General features: G+C 37.9%; 2 protein-coding genes and 1 pseudogene across 2 annotated transcripts in view; all 3 read left to right on the top strand.

Annotated features, from left to right (window-relative positions):
- Positions 1 to 5,873, top strand: part of LOC125780472 (zinc finger protein 420-like) — a 6,419-nt gene extending 546 nt beyond the window's left edge. Inside the window, exons 2-5 of the mRNA XM_049482739.1 lie at positions 439 to 1,324; positions 2,126 to 2,143; positions 2,727 to 2,785; positions 4,362 to 5,873. Of these exons, the coding sequence (XP_049338696.1) occupies positions 483 to 1,324; positions 2,126 to 2,143; positions 2,727 to 2,785; positions 4,362 to 5,230 (1,788 nt within the window). The 5' untranslated portion in view covers positions 439 to 482 and the 3' untranslated portion in view covers positions 5,231 to 5,873. The remainder of the gene's footprint in view (positions 1 to 438; positions 1,325 to 2,125; positions 2,144 to 2,726; positions 2,786 to 4,361) is intronic.
- The window catches only part of LOC103041178 (gastrula zinc finger protein XlCGF49.1-like), an 18,880-nt pseudogene extending 8,317 nt beyond the window's left edge, over positions 1 to 10,563 (top strand).
- On the top strand, positions 6,306 to 13,704 carry LOC125803905 (zinc finger protein 239-like). Its single transcript, XM_049482659.1, has 3 exons — positions 6,306 to 6,404; positions 11,006 to 11,124; positions 12,307 to 13,704. Exons 2-3 carry the CDS (start codon positions 11,094 to 11,096, stop codon positions 13,077 to 13,079), a joined length of 804 nt encoding a protein of 267 aa, XP_049338616.1. The 5' UTR covers positions 6,306 to 6,404; positions 11,006 to 11,093; the 3' UTR covers positions 13,080 to 13,704.

Raw genomic sequence — 13,704 nt, 5'->3', positions numbered from 1 at the left:
CGACTTATATGGAAAACTATATCGTGATAAGATTTTTTTCCCGTTTTTTCCAGACTTGTTTTTCACAATGATGAAGAGCAGATATCAGATAAATGGATGGACAGTAGTAATGCATGGATGAGGATGGAGTGTAGTTTGGATGAATGAAGGAAAGAAGGTGATGGATTGATGATATATAGGGTGGATGGATGGAGGGAGAATCCTGCTGCAAAGGATTATGGTCTTTGTAGTTTTTTTTGTTTGTTTGTTTTTTAATCCTGCTCCCAGCGAATTTCCAACAAACAAACCAAACACTGCAGTAAGAATTCGCTGCTCATAGGATTGGTTTCAACGTTGGCCAACAGTGGTTCTAGAAAGAGAAGATGTTGGTTGTTTGTATAAAGATATTACTGACTCTGCAACAACATTAACCAAGTAAATCACTGTTTTCTTCTTTAGGAAACAAGAAAGGAATTAAAGTGATCTTCTGAAGAAGAGCAAACATGCCTAAAGTTGGTCGCAAAGCAAAACAGGAGAAATCCAGCACCAAGCAGAAGAATCACCACTGTTCAGACTGTGGGAAGAGTTTTTCAATACAGAGTCAACTGAAAATACACCAGCGTTATCACACCGGAGAGAAACCGTATCAGTGCTCTGACTGCGGGAGGAGCTTCACTATACTGGGTCATCTCCAGCGACACCGGCGCGTTCACACTGGAGAGAAACCGTTTCTCTGCTCACAGTGTGGGAAGAGTTTTTATCAGCAGTGTAGTCTCAAAATACACCTCCGCATTCACACAGAAGAAAAACCCTTTCCCTGTTCAGAGTGTGGAAAAACGTTCAGAGAACCTGGTGAACTCAACAAACACCAACGCGTTCACACTGGAGAGAAACCGTATAAATGCCTGGAGTGTGGAAAGAGTTATCCTATAGAGAGTCAACTCAAGGTTCACCAGCGTTATCACACTGGAGAGAAACCGTATCAGTGCTTGGACTGCGGAAAAGGTTTTACGATAGCGGGTCATCTCCAGCGACACCTACGCGTTCACACTGGAGAGAAACCGTATCAGTGCTCACAGTGTGGGAAGAGTTTTAGTGAGCAGAATACTCTCCAATCGCACCTCCTCATTCACTCAGAAGAAAAACCCTATCATTGTTTGGAGTGTGGAAAAACATTTAGACAAGTTGGTGCACTCAACATGCACCAGCGCATTCACACCGGAGAGAAACCGTATCACTGTTTGGAGTGTGGGCTTGATTTCAGACATTCAAACTCTTTAAAGAAACACAAATGCAGTAAGATAAAGGAGGAGGAAGAAGCGTGGGAGATGGTAGTTATAAACTAGAAAGAAAATTGAGCCTAGTGCATTTTAAAATCCATCCCGTTCTACTTTATATCAGCAGCCATAACATCAATAAGCAGCAATAACACAGTTCCTTCAGCAGCCATACATGACCATGCATTAACACTACCTCCACCATGTTTGGCAGGAAATGTGAAATTCATCTGATCCATGTTTTACACAACACAACACAAAAGCTTCTTATTACAGTGCAAGTAAAGGAGATCTCATTGGTGCAAAAAGTCAAAATTCTACTAATACTTCTGGACCTGACTGTTTACTTGCACATGTCTAAGAACTGAAACTTTGACTCTAATAAATGCAAATATAAATGGAAATATTTTTCCATATATATGGAAAAATATGTTTTAAAAAGAGTTACAGGTTATTTGTATTTGCTGTGTACTGTTTGATCTTACATTTTAACCCCTATTTTACTTGGAACATTGGAATATGCTTATACTTTTCTTTACTACAAGTTATGTTCTTTTTTAATTCCATTTATTTATTTCTCACTTTTTCTTTGACGTCAGTTACTAATAATGATAATAATGATTCATGAGTAGACGTCTCTTTAGCTCTGTCCGTCATGATTACTTAAATGTTCAGTCAGATTAACACTTATTATTATTGAAATAAATGTCTTTTTGCCTGATGAACAATATGATGGTGTTGTATAGTGAACGGGAATAAAAAAGTTTACAAAAGTGCTTTAACTTAAGGAATTATTTCACAAATCTTTCCATGCTGTTGAAGATTAAAGAAGGCTAAGAGATTAAACTGTGTTGTGATGTGGGGAACAGTTGGTTTTTCGCACAACTGTGATCAATTAGTAATTGTGATTTACCAACAAATGACTAATCGAATTCTTACTGGTATTTTACTTTTTCCAACAGTGTGCTGCCAAACATGGAAGAGGGGCTCATACTTACTGTTACTGTTACAAATTTTAAATCTAGTTAATAAATACATATTTATTAATAATAATAATAATAATAATAATAATAATAATGCTTAAAAACACTGATACATATATAATAGGACTGGATTATTCTATAAAAGATATATATCACAATATTACTGTACATTTTACTCACAATACTGAATATTTATGATGATGCATGTGATTGCAGTTAAAATGCAGCAGTAGTGACTGATCCTTAAAAAAATCACTATTTAAAAAATAGAGCATATTGAGTTCAGTATTTATTTGTAATGAGTTTAGTGCAGTTCATCCAGTTAAACAGGTCTGGAGATTACAGATGGTGAGAAGGAGTTAAAAAGAACTCCTGGTTTAGTACAGATTCAGATCCTGCTGCTGTTTTTAAAGTGTTTTTATTTCTCCGGTTCAGTAGGGGGCGGTAATGCACCTGTAGTTGGTGCTACCCACCATTAATAATAAAGAACAGGAGGAGAAGTACGGATCTGCTGGATGGAGAGAAACAGGAGCAGAACTGATAAAGGTAAGAAGATAAATATAAATAAACCCAATGAAAGAGAAGATCAGTGATGATCAGATGATCTAATTGGATCAACAGATTCTTTTGCTGCTTCAAAACTCCAAGAGTTTCACACCTAAAAATCCAGATCAGAGTTCAGACCGAGATTCATCTGTGTTACATTACATTCTCTTCTGTATTTAATCCGGTTTATTTTGGGTTCACACTGCAGTTTAATGACTGCACTCTGTTCTATCTATACTGCTGCGTAACTCTCCTGAACATCACCGAGCAGAGACGGATTTCATTACAACACCTGTTATTTTACTGCTTCTATTGTTTACTGGAGACGAAAATGCCTGGTTTAAAAAAAAACACCACACTGCATAATGCTCGGATCAGACTAAACGATTTTGTCGGCGCCGACAAATTGCGTGCTTCGGATCCGAATTTCTGTCCGTGTAGTGTGACACGGTCAAAGAGCGGTAATCTGACGTGAGCGACACCGTTATGTTATTGTTCTTGGTCTATTTCGGTTTAATGAGCGTGCAGTACATTTGTTGTTGTTTTTTTGTGTTTTGCTATAGGCTATATGTTTAAAACAAAAAAAATCGTTTGTTCAGAATTTTTTTTATATTCTTAGACATTGTTAATTATTTTAAAGTAGACGGGGAAGTCTGTTCTTAATAAACAATTTTATTAAACAATAGGTTTAAATGAGCGAAATCAGTGCTGATTCGGTGTTACAACGTTAATTAACATCATTCTGGGCGGATTTCGCTCATTCAAAAGTCCGAAAATGTTTTTAAAAAGCTCAGTTTTAACGCTTTACTTACTACAAAAATTAAAATTTAAACTGGGCTGGAGCGGGTCCGTTCGGGCAGGTCGGGATGGATTTTTTGGGCTGGATCTAGCCTTTACTGCTGCCTAGTAATGATTTACTGTTACAGTTAATAATTTGTCATTTTGCTTTGGGGCCAAAATGCCTTGAAATGGTTCTGCGCTTGAAATGCTTCGAGCGCTTATTCACTGAAAGAGCGCTGGCTATGGGCTGTGTTTGTAGTGCAGTGTGAACTCTCCACGACGCACCTGATTGAAAAAAATCACAGTGTCCGCCTGGCTTTAGGTAATCTAAATTTGAATCTAGTGCAAATAAACAGGCTGTTGTACTTACATGCATTTATCCTCACTTGTGCTTCCAAATCATAAACAGTTTTGCATTTGCATTTGAAATTGTGTATATGTCCTATTTATATTCCACGACTTTTGCGATGTCTGATGGAAGCTAAAGAACGCCAGGGTCTCCTAAATTTAATGTGGAATCTGTATTTCTGCTATCTTAAATATCTGCACAACTATGGAAATGGAACATCTCCTGTATATCCTGGGTTTTTGCCAGGTAGATTGTCTGTATATGACTTATGTTTAACAAACTCTGTAGTAAGAATTTGAAAGTTTCAACTGTTTTCGCTGCTCATAGGATTGGTTTCAAAGTTGGCCAACAGTGGTTCTAGAAACAGGAGATGTTGGTTGTTTGTATACAGATATTACTGACTCTGCTCCAACATTAACCAAGTAAATCACTGTTTTCTTTTTTTAGGAAACGAGAAAGGAATCTTTGCAAACATGCCTAAAGTCAGTGACAAGTCAAAACAGGAGAATTCCAGCAAGGAAAAGAAGGAATACCACTGTTCAGACTGTGGGAAGTGTTTTTCTGCAGAGAGTCAACTGAAAACACACCAGCGTTATCACACCGGAGAGAAACCGTATGAGTGCCCGGACTGCGGAAAGAGCTTCACCATACTGGGTCATCTCCAGCGACACCGGCGCGTTCACACTGGAGAGAAACCGTTTCAGTGTTCAGACTGTGGGAAAAGTTTTTATCAGCAGAGTAGTCTCAAAATACACCTCCGCATTCACACAGAAGAAAAGCCGTATTCTTGTTCAGAGTGTGGAAAAACGTTCAGAGAAGATAGTGCCCTCAAAAAGCACCAGAGCGTTCACACCGGAGAGAAACCATATAAATGCCTGGAGTGCGGGAAGAGTTTTCCTATAGAGAGTCAACTGAAAACACACCAGCGTTATCACACCGGAGAGAAACCGTATGAGTGCTTGGAGTGCGGGAAGAGCTTTTCAATAACAGGTCATCTCCTACGACACCAGCGCGTTCACACTGGAGAGAAACCGTATCAGTGCTCAGAGTGCGGGAAGAGTTTTAAGGAGCAGAGTAGTCTCCAAATACACCTCCGCATTCACACAGAAGAAAAACCGTATCATTGTTTAGAGTGTGGAAAAACGTTCAGACAACTTAGCACCCTCAACATGCACCAGCGCATTCACACCGGAGAGAAACCGTATCACTGCTCGGAGTGTGGGCTTGATTTCAGACATTCAAACACTTTAAAGAGACACAAATGCAGTAAGATAAAGGAGGAGGAAGAAGCGTGGGAGATGGTAGTTATAAACTAGACTCTCAATTTTTGGTGTTCAAACGTTTTGTTTGTTTTCCAGCATTTTCACAGTTTAAAACAAATCTGAATATTATCAGAAAATAGATCTTAGTGCATTTTAAAATCTATTCCAGTTATACTTATATTAGCAGCCAATAATCAGCAATAACACAGTTCCATCGGCTGCCATACATGACCATGTAATAACACTGCCTTCAGTGTTTTCTGTAAAGTTTCTTTTTTCCATCCATTTATTGCTCACTTTTTCTTTTCATATCAGTTACCAATAGTGTTTTTTTTTTAAAGAGTAGATGTCTCTTTAGCTCTTTCTATAAACCTGTTTTGTTACTAGTTTTCATATTAAGCTGTAAATATGATCTTCCATCTGGTTTAATCATACACTTTAAACCCTGCATAAGATCAGGGGATTTAACTGAAATAAATGTGATGATGTAAAAGCCTCATCAGTCATGATTCTTTAAATGTTGAGTCAGATTAACACTTGTTATCAGGGATGTTTCTGTATCTAAACATCTCTGCAATGTTCTTGCTCTTGGTGTCTAATAATTGAACTAAACATGTTTTTGCCTGATGAAAAAGATGGTGGTGTCGTGTTGTGTTGTGAATGGAAACAAAAAAAAATTAAAAGCGCTTTAACTTCAGCTGTTGGAGATCATTTCTTCCACAAACCTTTCCATGCTGTTGAAGAGTAACGAAGCCTAAAAGGTGAAACTGTGTTGTGTTGTGATGTGGGGAACAGTCTGTAGATGTGATGAAAGCTGCTGAGAACATTTCTCGCACAACTGTGATCAATTAGTGATTGTGATTTAGCGACAAATGACTAAATGAATCAAGTTCTTACTGGTATTTCTTTTAAGAACAGTGTGCTGCCAAACATGGAAGAGGGGCTCATAAATGCTGTTTCATTTCAGATGTAGTAATTAAATACATATTTAAAATAATGCTCAAAAAACACTGATACCGTTGGTTCTTTTATTTTTTGTTAAGGATATTGGAATGTTTTTTTTTTATTTAGTTTTTTATTTTCTCCAGATCAGTAGGGGCGGTAATGCACCTTTAGTTGGTCTGCTAACCGGTATAAATTATAAAGAAGAAGAAAAAGAAAAGGTGGAGGAAGAGGAATAGAGCACGAAATTGCTGGATGGAGAGAAACAGGAGCAGAACTGATGAAGGTAAGAAGATCAGAGAGAGAAGACTCATCAACACAAGGGTTTAAATGCATTTTCTGCTACACTATGAGATTATTATAGAAGACATGAATGATCATTTTTTGCGTTATTATTTTAGGGTTTGCCCGACTAGTATTTTTTACTAGTCTATTAGTTGTTCAAAACAGTAGTCGACTAGTCGTCATTTTCATAATTAAATAAAAAAAAAACTCTAAATAACTCAGCTAAATTGGTTATTTTATTTTATTTTAGCTGTGTATAATGCTGATTGACGTATTTGTTTTTTGTTGACAAATATTATTTTAAACTACAGATGAACAGACTTCAAACAAAGTTACATTTCCAATGTTTCTCTGGCAACACCTTTTAAAAAGGAGAGAAAATTAATACATTTGCAAAGTAATAAGAGCTGCATAGGATCTTACACCTCGTTTCTCACAGTGGAAATTTCAACATGGAACATAAAGGAACGCCATAACATTGAGATAAAAATATCTTCCTTCTGCAGTAAATAAAAAAACTTTATCACTTGTTCACCTTGTGTTCTTGCTTTCTGTTTAAAGAATCAGAGCATGAGAAGGATGTTGGCTGGACCGCTTACGGTTGTGTCGAATTGTCCTACCTTGTGGAACCGTTGTAAAATACAAAAGAAGCACTATTATTTTAGAGCATGTTACCAGTGAAATTCCAGTAGATGTAGGTTATTAGATTTGATTTGCATAATTCATTGTATCATGGCAAAGTTATGGCAAATAAAGCTCATTACAAACTGCTTTTGTATTTATTTATGATAATTGTAATTATTAGATTCCATTTACGCTTTTGTACAATGACAGCGCCTCCAGGTTGTTTAATGCACCCCCCCCCCTTAAACAGATTAATTATTAATAAAAAAAAACGCGAGAAATAATTAAATTGTGTAGTGCAGCGCATGCGCAGTACCTTTGGGAAGCATGTATCGATGGGTAAGACAATTCGACAGAACACCGGCTGAGGTAAAACTCCTCTCACTCGGGTTCTGCTGGCTGAAATAATCAGATACACTTTGGAAAGTTTTGCAGGATGGAGGTTTGGTTATTACAGTGTTTTAAAGAGCGGAGTTCTTTACCTTCTGATAGAGGTTTGCGTGTTACTGATTTTTTAAAGTCCAGTTACCGCCCGATTCCTCCTAAATTCGCTTGTTTTAAGCCCGCGCCCGCAATATACACATTTCTGCCGCTCCTGTCCGCGTGCGTGCGCGCGTGTGTGTATCGGTCCGTTCGCTGCTTTGATATTTATTAGTAATATCTTGAGGGTTTCTGTTGCTTGCATTGGTTATTAACTTAAAATTGCTACTGCTTCCTTTTTTCTTTGCAGCTTTCCTTGAGTGCAAGTCGAACTCAAGTTCGTTTTAGAATTAATTTCATTGAGTTTATTCTCAGAGCTAAATGCACTGATCAGGATTTAAGTATTTATTTTACCCAGATAAAAAAATCTTGTACAGGTGGATTTAGGCCTGTTCACTGGATAAAGGGATTGATTCAGGTATTTATAAAAATATTAAAATCATTAAACGAAATGAATGATTATTGTTGTTGTTGGAGATTCCTGTGTCTGTGGCTCTATCGTAAAAAGTACCAAAAAAGTCTGTAAAAGGTGCTATAAAAAAGGCTTTTTTATGAGCTTGCCTTATCTGTATAATGAGTTCAGAAAGGAAAAGCTCTGATAACCCCTGAAAATAAAGAAATGTATGTAAGAAAAAGAGATAAGCGAGGAGCTATGCAAAGAAGCCTCTGAACAGCTCAGAAGCAGGAAGTCAAAAGCCTAAATGTAGTCCTGCTCCTGCATCGCTTGGATTGATTAAACTCCCGTTCCCATCAATAACAAAGAAGTTCTGGATGGTCTGCTGCGTCTTCTCTATATACGGGTTTTTTCCAGGTGGAATGTCTGTATATGACTTATGTTTACCAAACACTGTAGTAAGAATTCGCTGCTCATAGGAATCGTTTCAACGTTGGCCAACAGTGGTTCTAGAAACAGGAGGTGTGTTGGTTGTTTGTTTACAGATATTACTGACTCTGCTCCAACATTAACCAAGTAAATCACTGTTTTCTGCTTTAGGAAACGAGAAAGAAATTAAAGTAATCTTCTGAAGCACAGCGAACAGTTTCGGCTGATCCTCACAAAAACATGCCTAAAGTCTGTCGCAAAGCAAAGAAGAAGAAATCCAGCAAGGAGAAGAAGGATTACCACTGTTTAGACTGTGGGAAGAGTTTTTCTGTAGAGGGTCAACTGAAAATACACCAGCGTTATCACACCGGAGATAAACTGTATGAGTGTCCAGACTGTGGGAAGAGTTTTCCTTTACCAAGTCATCTCCAACGACACCGGCGGGTTCACACTGGAGAGAAACCGTATCACTGCTCACAGTGTGACAAAGAGTTTTAGTCAGAAAATTAATCTCCAATCACACCTCCTCATTCACACAGAAGAAAAGCCTTTTCCTTGTTCAGAGTGTGGAAAAACATTCAGAGAATCTGGTGCCCTCAAAAAGCACCAACGCGTTCACACTGGAGAGAAACCGTATCAATGCCTACAGTGTGGAAGGAGGTTTAGTAGAAGCTGTCTCCTCCAGAAACACCGGCGCGTTCACACTGGAGAGAAACCGTATCAGTGTTCAGACTGCGGGAAGAGTTTTGGTATACAGGATTTTCTCCAGAATCACCGGCGCATTCACCCTGAAGAAAAGCCGTATTTCTGCTCGGACTGTGGGAAGGCATTTACGGATGGTGGTACCTTTAAAAGACACCAGCGCGTTCACACCGGAGAGAAACCGTATCACTGTTCGGAGTGTGGTCTTCGTTTCAGACACAGTTTCAAACTGTGTAAAGAGACACAAATACAGTAAGATAAAGAAGGAGGAAGAACCGTGGGAGATGGTAGTTATAAACTAGACTTTCAGTTTTAGGTGTTCAAACTTTTTGTTTTCCAGCATTTCACAACTCAAAATGTTGTTATACTTTTATCAGCAGTCATAACGTCAATAAACAGCACTAAAACAGTTCTATCGGCTGCCCTACCTGACCATGCATTAACACTACCTCCACCATGTTTAGCAGGAAATGTGAAATTCATCTGATCCATGTTTTACACAACACAACCCGAAAGCGTCTTATTGCAGTAAAAGTAAAGGAATGTTCTTGAACTGACCTGTGAGTACTCAATGCTCACTCAAAATTCTACTTATACTTCTGAACTGTAAACTGTAAAATTTTGTCCTGCGATTACATTTCTCTTATGCTGCTTTGTGACATCAGTTGTAAAAAGCTCTATATAAATAAATTTGGTTTGATTTGATTAAACTTGCACATGCCTTATAATGGAAACTTTGACAATGAAATGAAAGGGGAACCCTCTGAAAGATAAGTTACAGGTTATTTGTCTTTGCTGTGTACTGTGTGATCTTATAACAATTATTTTACGTGCATGTTTAAATCAGCGTATATTTTTTATTTACCGTAAATTATGTTCTTTTTTAATTCCATCCATTCATTGCCTACTTTTTCTTTCATATCAGTTGCTAATAATGTTTATTTTTTAATGAGTAGACGTCTCTTTAGCTTTTTCTATAAACCTGTTTTGTTACTAATTTTTATATTGAGCTGTAAATTTGATCTTTCATCTAGGTTAATCCGACACTTTAAACCTGCAGAAGATCAGGAGATTTATCTGAAATAAATGTGTGATAATGTAATTTTTCCAGCAGTGTGCTGATAAACATAGAAGAGGGTTGTGAAGACATTTCTTAATAGAGTTTTACTGTCCTATGGCTCTTTTAGGGGCTCTTTTTCTCAGCTAAAATTGTGAAGAATCAGACTTGGGCGACAAACCAATTCTTGATTCTGAGCTCTTCCTTAAATAAAACTTTAGTATTGTTGTTGTTTCTAAATTAATATAAACTTATGAACTTGTTTTCTTTGCATTATTTGAGGTCTGAAAGTTCTGCATCTTTTTTGTTATTTCAGTCATTTCTCATTTTCTGTAAATAAATGCTCTAAATGAGAATATTTTTATTTGGAATTTGGGAGAAATGTTGTCTGTAGTTTATAGAATAAAACAACAATGTTCATTTTACTCAAACATAAACCTATAAATAGCAAAATCAGAGAAACTGATTCAGAAACTGAAGTGATCTCTTTTTTATTTGTCCAGAGCTGTACATATAAGAGGGCTGATCAATTCTCTAAAAAATATATCACAATATTAATAAAAAATATTACTTACAATTCTGAATATTGGAGATAATGCATGTGATTGCAGTCAAAATGCAGCAGTAGTGACTGATTCTTAAAAAAAATCACTATTTAAAAAATAGAGCATATTGAGTTCAGTATTTATTTGTATTGAGTTTAGTGCAGTTCATCCAGTTAAACAGGTCTGGAGATTACAGATGGTGATGAGCAGTTAAAAAGGTTAAAAAGTTAAAAAGAACTCCTGGTTTATTACAGATTCAGATCCTGCTGCTGTTTTTAAAGAATTTTGGGATGTTTTTTTTTTTTATTTAGTCTTTACACAATCACTCAGCATCCTGAGCCCCTTGACCTGACTTATCTTCTCCGGTTCAGTAGGGGGCGGTAATGCACCTGTAGTTGACCTGCTAACACCACAAATCCGCCATAAACAAAAAGAGGAAGAGAAGTACGGATCTGCTGGATGGAGAGAAACAGGAGCAGAACTGATAAAGGTAAGAAGATAAATATAAATAAACCCAATGAAAAAGAAGATCAGTCATATCAGTGATGATCAGATGATCTAATTGGATCAACAGATTCTTTTGCTGCTTCAAAACTCCAAGAGTTTCACACCTGAAAATCCAGATCAGAGTTCAGACCGAGATTCACCTGATGAGCAAACATATATAATTGTTTGTGTGTTTTTAGTTTAATCAGACTGTGTTTGTCTATTGTTGTGATTTAGATTAAGATAAGAACACATTTAATCACCAATTTATGCAGAAATACAAGTATTATCCCAAATGGTTCACATACTTTTTCTTGCAACTGTATCTCTCCTATTTATGTCCCATGACTTTTGCAATGTCTGATTAAATCTAAAGAACGATGCATTCACTTGTGGGATATGAGGACAGAGTCTCCTAAATTGAATGTGGATGTGAAATCTTAAATAGCTGCACAACCTTGGAAATGGAACATCCAAAGTTGTAGCTTGGTATTACTTAAGTGATTGTCAAGTTTTTTTTATAATTTTGTTTATAATTTTCCAATTTGTCCAGCTGATTGTCCCACCCATTCAGCTGCTACTCAGCTGCATATCCTCCTATCACTAGTGATGCTCCAACACCAGGGGGGTGAAGACTAGCACATGCCTCCTCCGATACATGTGAAGTCAGACTCCGCCTCTTTTTGAACTGCTGCTGATAGATGTAGCATTACAGAGTAGCATCACAGCGCTAACACTTGGAGGAAAGCGCAGCGACTCGGTTCTGATACATCAGCTCACAGACGCAGCCTTGTGCTGATCCACATCACCCTAGGAGTGATGAGGGGAAAGAGAGAGCGCCATCTACTGTACTGTACCCACCCAGAGAGAGCAAGAACAACTGTGCTTTCTCAGGACTGCTGATGGCAAGCCGCATGGCTGGGATTTAAACCGGCAATCTCCCGATTATAGTGGCAGCGCTTTAGACAACTGGACCACTCAGTGCAAATTTAGTGTTTTTGCCAGGTGGAATCTCTGTATATGACTTATGTTTACCAAACACTGTAGTAAGAATTCGCTGCTCATATGATTGGTTTCAACGTTGGCCAACAGTGGTTTTAGAAACAGGAGTTGTTGGTTATTTGTTTACAGATATTACAGACTCTACTCCAACATTAACCAAGTAAATCACTGTTTTCTTCTTTAGGAAACGAGAAAGTTTCAGCTAATCTCCATAAAAACATGCCTAAAGTCTGTCGCAAGTCAAAGAAGAAGAAGAAATCCAGCAAGAAGAAGAGGAACTATCACTGTTCAGACTGTGGGAAGAGTTTCTTCGTAGAGAGTCAACTGAAAATACACCAGCGTTATCACACCGGAGAGAAGCCGTATCAGTGCTCGGACTGCGGGAAGAGATTTACGATACTGAGTCATCTCCAGCGACACCAGGTCGTTCACAGCGAGGAGAAACCGTATCAGTGCTCACAGTGCGGGAAGTGTTTTAATTTAGAGAGCACTCTCCAGTCACACCAGCGAATTCACACCAAAGAGAAACCGTATTCCTGTTCAGACTGCGGGAAAACCTTCAGAGAGGGCGGTTCCCTCAAAAGGCATCAGCGTATTCATACTGGAGAGAAACCGTATCAGTGCTCAGACTGCGGTAAAAGCTTCAATCAACTGGGAACTCTTCAGGCTCACCGGCGAATTCATACCGGAGAGAAACCGTATCAGTGTTCAGAGTGCGGGAAGAGTTTTACCCAACACAGTAATCTCAGAATTCATCTCCACATGCACTCTGGAGAACGACCGTTTGAGTGTGAACACTGTGGGAAGTACTTCGCTCTACAGAATAATCTCTATCTTCACCAGCGAATTCATACCGGAGAGAAACCGTATTTCTGCTCGGACTGCGGGAAGAACTTCAGACACTCAAACTCTTTGAGGACTCATAAGTGTATAAAGTTAGAGGAAGATTCTTCATGACTTATTACAAGATGAGCTTAATGAGTATCAAAAACAGTAGCGAAAAGTTGGAAGTTGAGTTCTTTGAAGTGAACAGTCCGTAAGGTTTTTTGTTCAGAATGAGTATTTGCACTGATCATACTGAAGAGACTCTTTATTACGCGTCTCTTTTATCTCTTCAGCTCTTCTTTTTTATTCTAGTTCTGATTTCCTTTAGTTTTAATGATGTGTGAATCAGCAGATTAAAACAACTGTAGTGACGGTAGCTTTTGTATCTGTTCCATTAGCATCACCACAAGTCCTCAGGTAAAAAAGCTAAAGCTAAAGCTGTTATAGCTAAAAAGGAAAAAAAATATCAGAGACAAAAAAAAATACATACAGGGGTTGGAGAATGAAACTGAAACACCTGTCATCATTTTAGTGTGGGATTTTAGGTTTCATGGCTAAATTGGAGCAGCCTGGTGGTCAATCATCATTAATTGCACATTGCACCAGTAAGAGCAGAGTGTGAAGGTTCAATTAGCAGGGTAAGAGCACAGTTCTGCTCTAAATATTACAATGCTCACAACATTATGGGGGACATACCAGAGTTCAAAAGAGGACAAATTGTTGGTGCACGTCTTGCTGGAGCATCTGTGACCAAGAC

Source organism: Astyanax mexicanus, chromosome 8 (assembly GCF_023375975.1).
Source record: "Astyanax mexicanus isolate ESR-SI-001 chromosome 8, AstMex3_surface, whole genome shotgun sequence".
In the NCBI taxonomy this organism is placed as follows: Eukaryota; Metazoa; Chordata; class Actinopteri; order Characiformes; family Acestrorhamphidae; genus Astyanax; species Astyanax mexicanus.
This window is presented reverse-complemented; position numbering and strand designations above follow the sequence as displayed.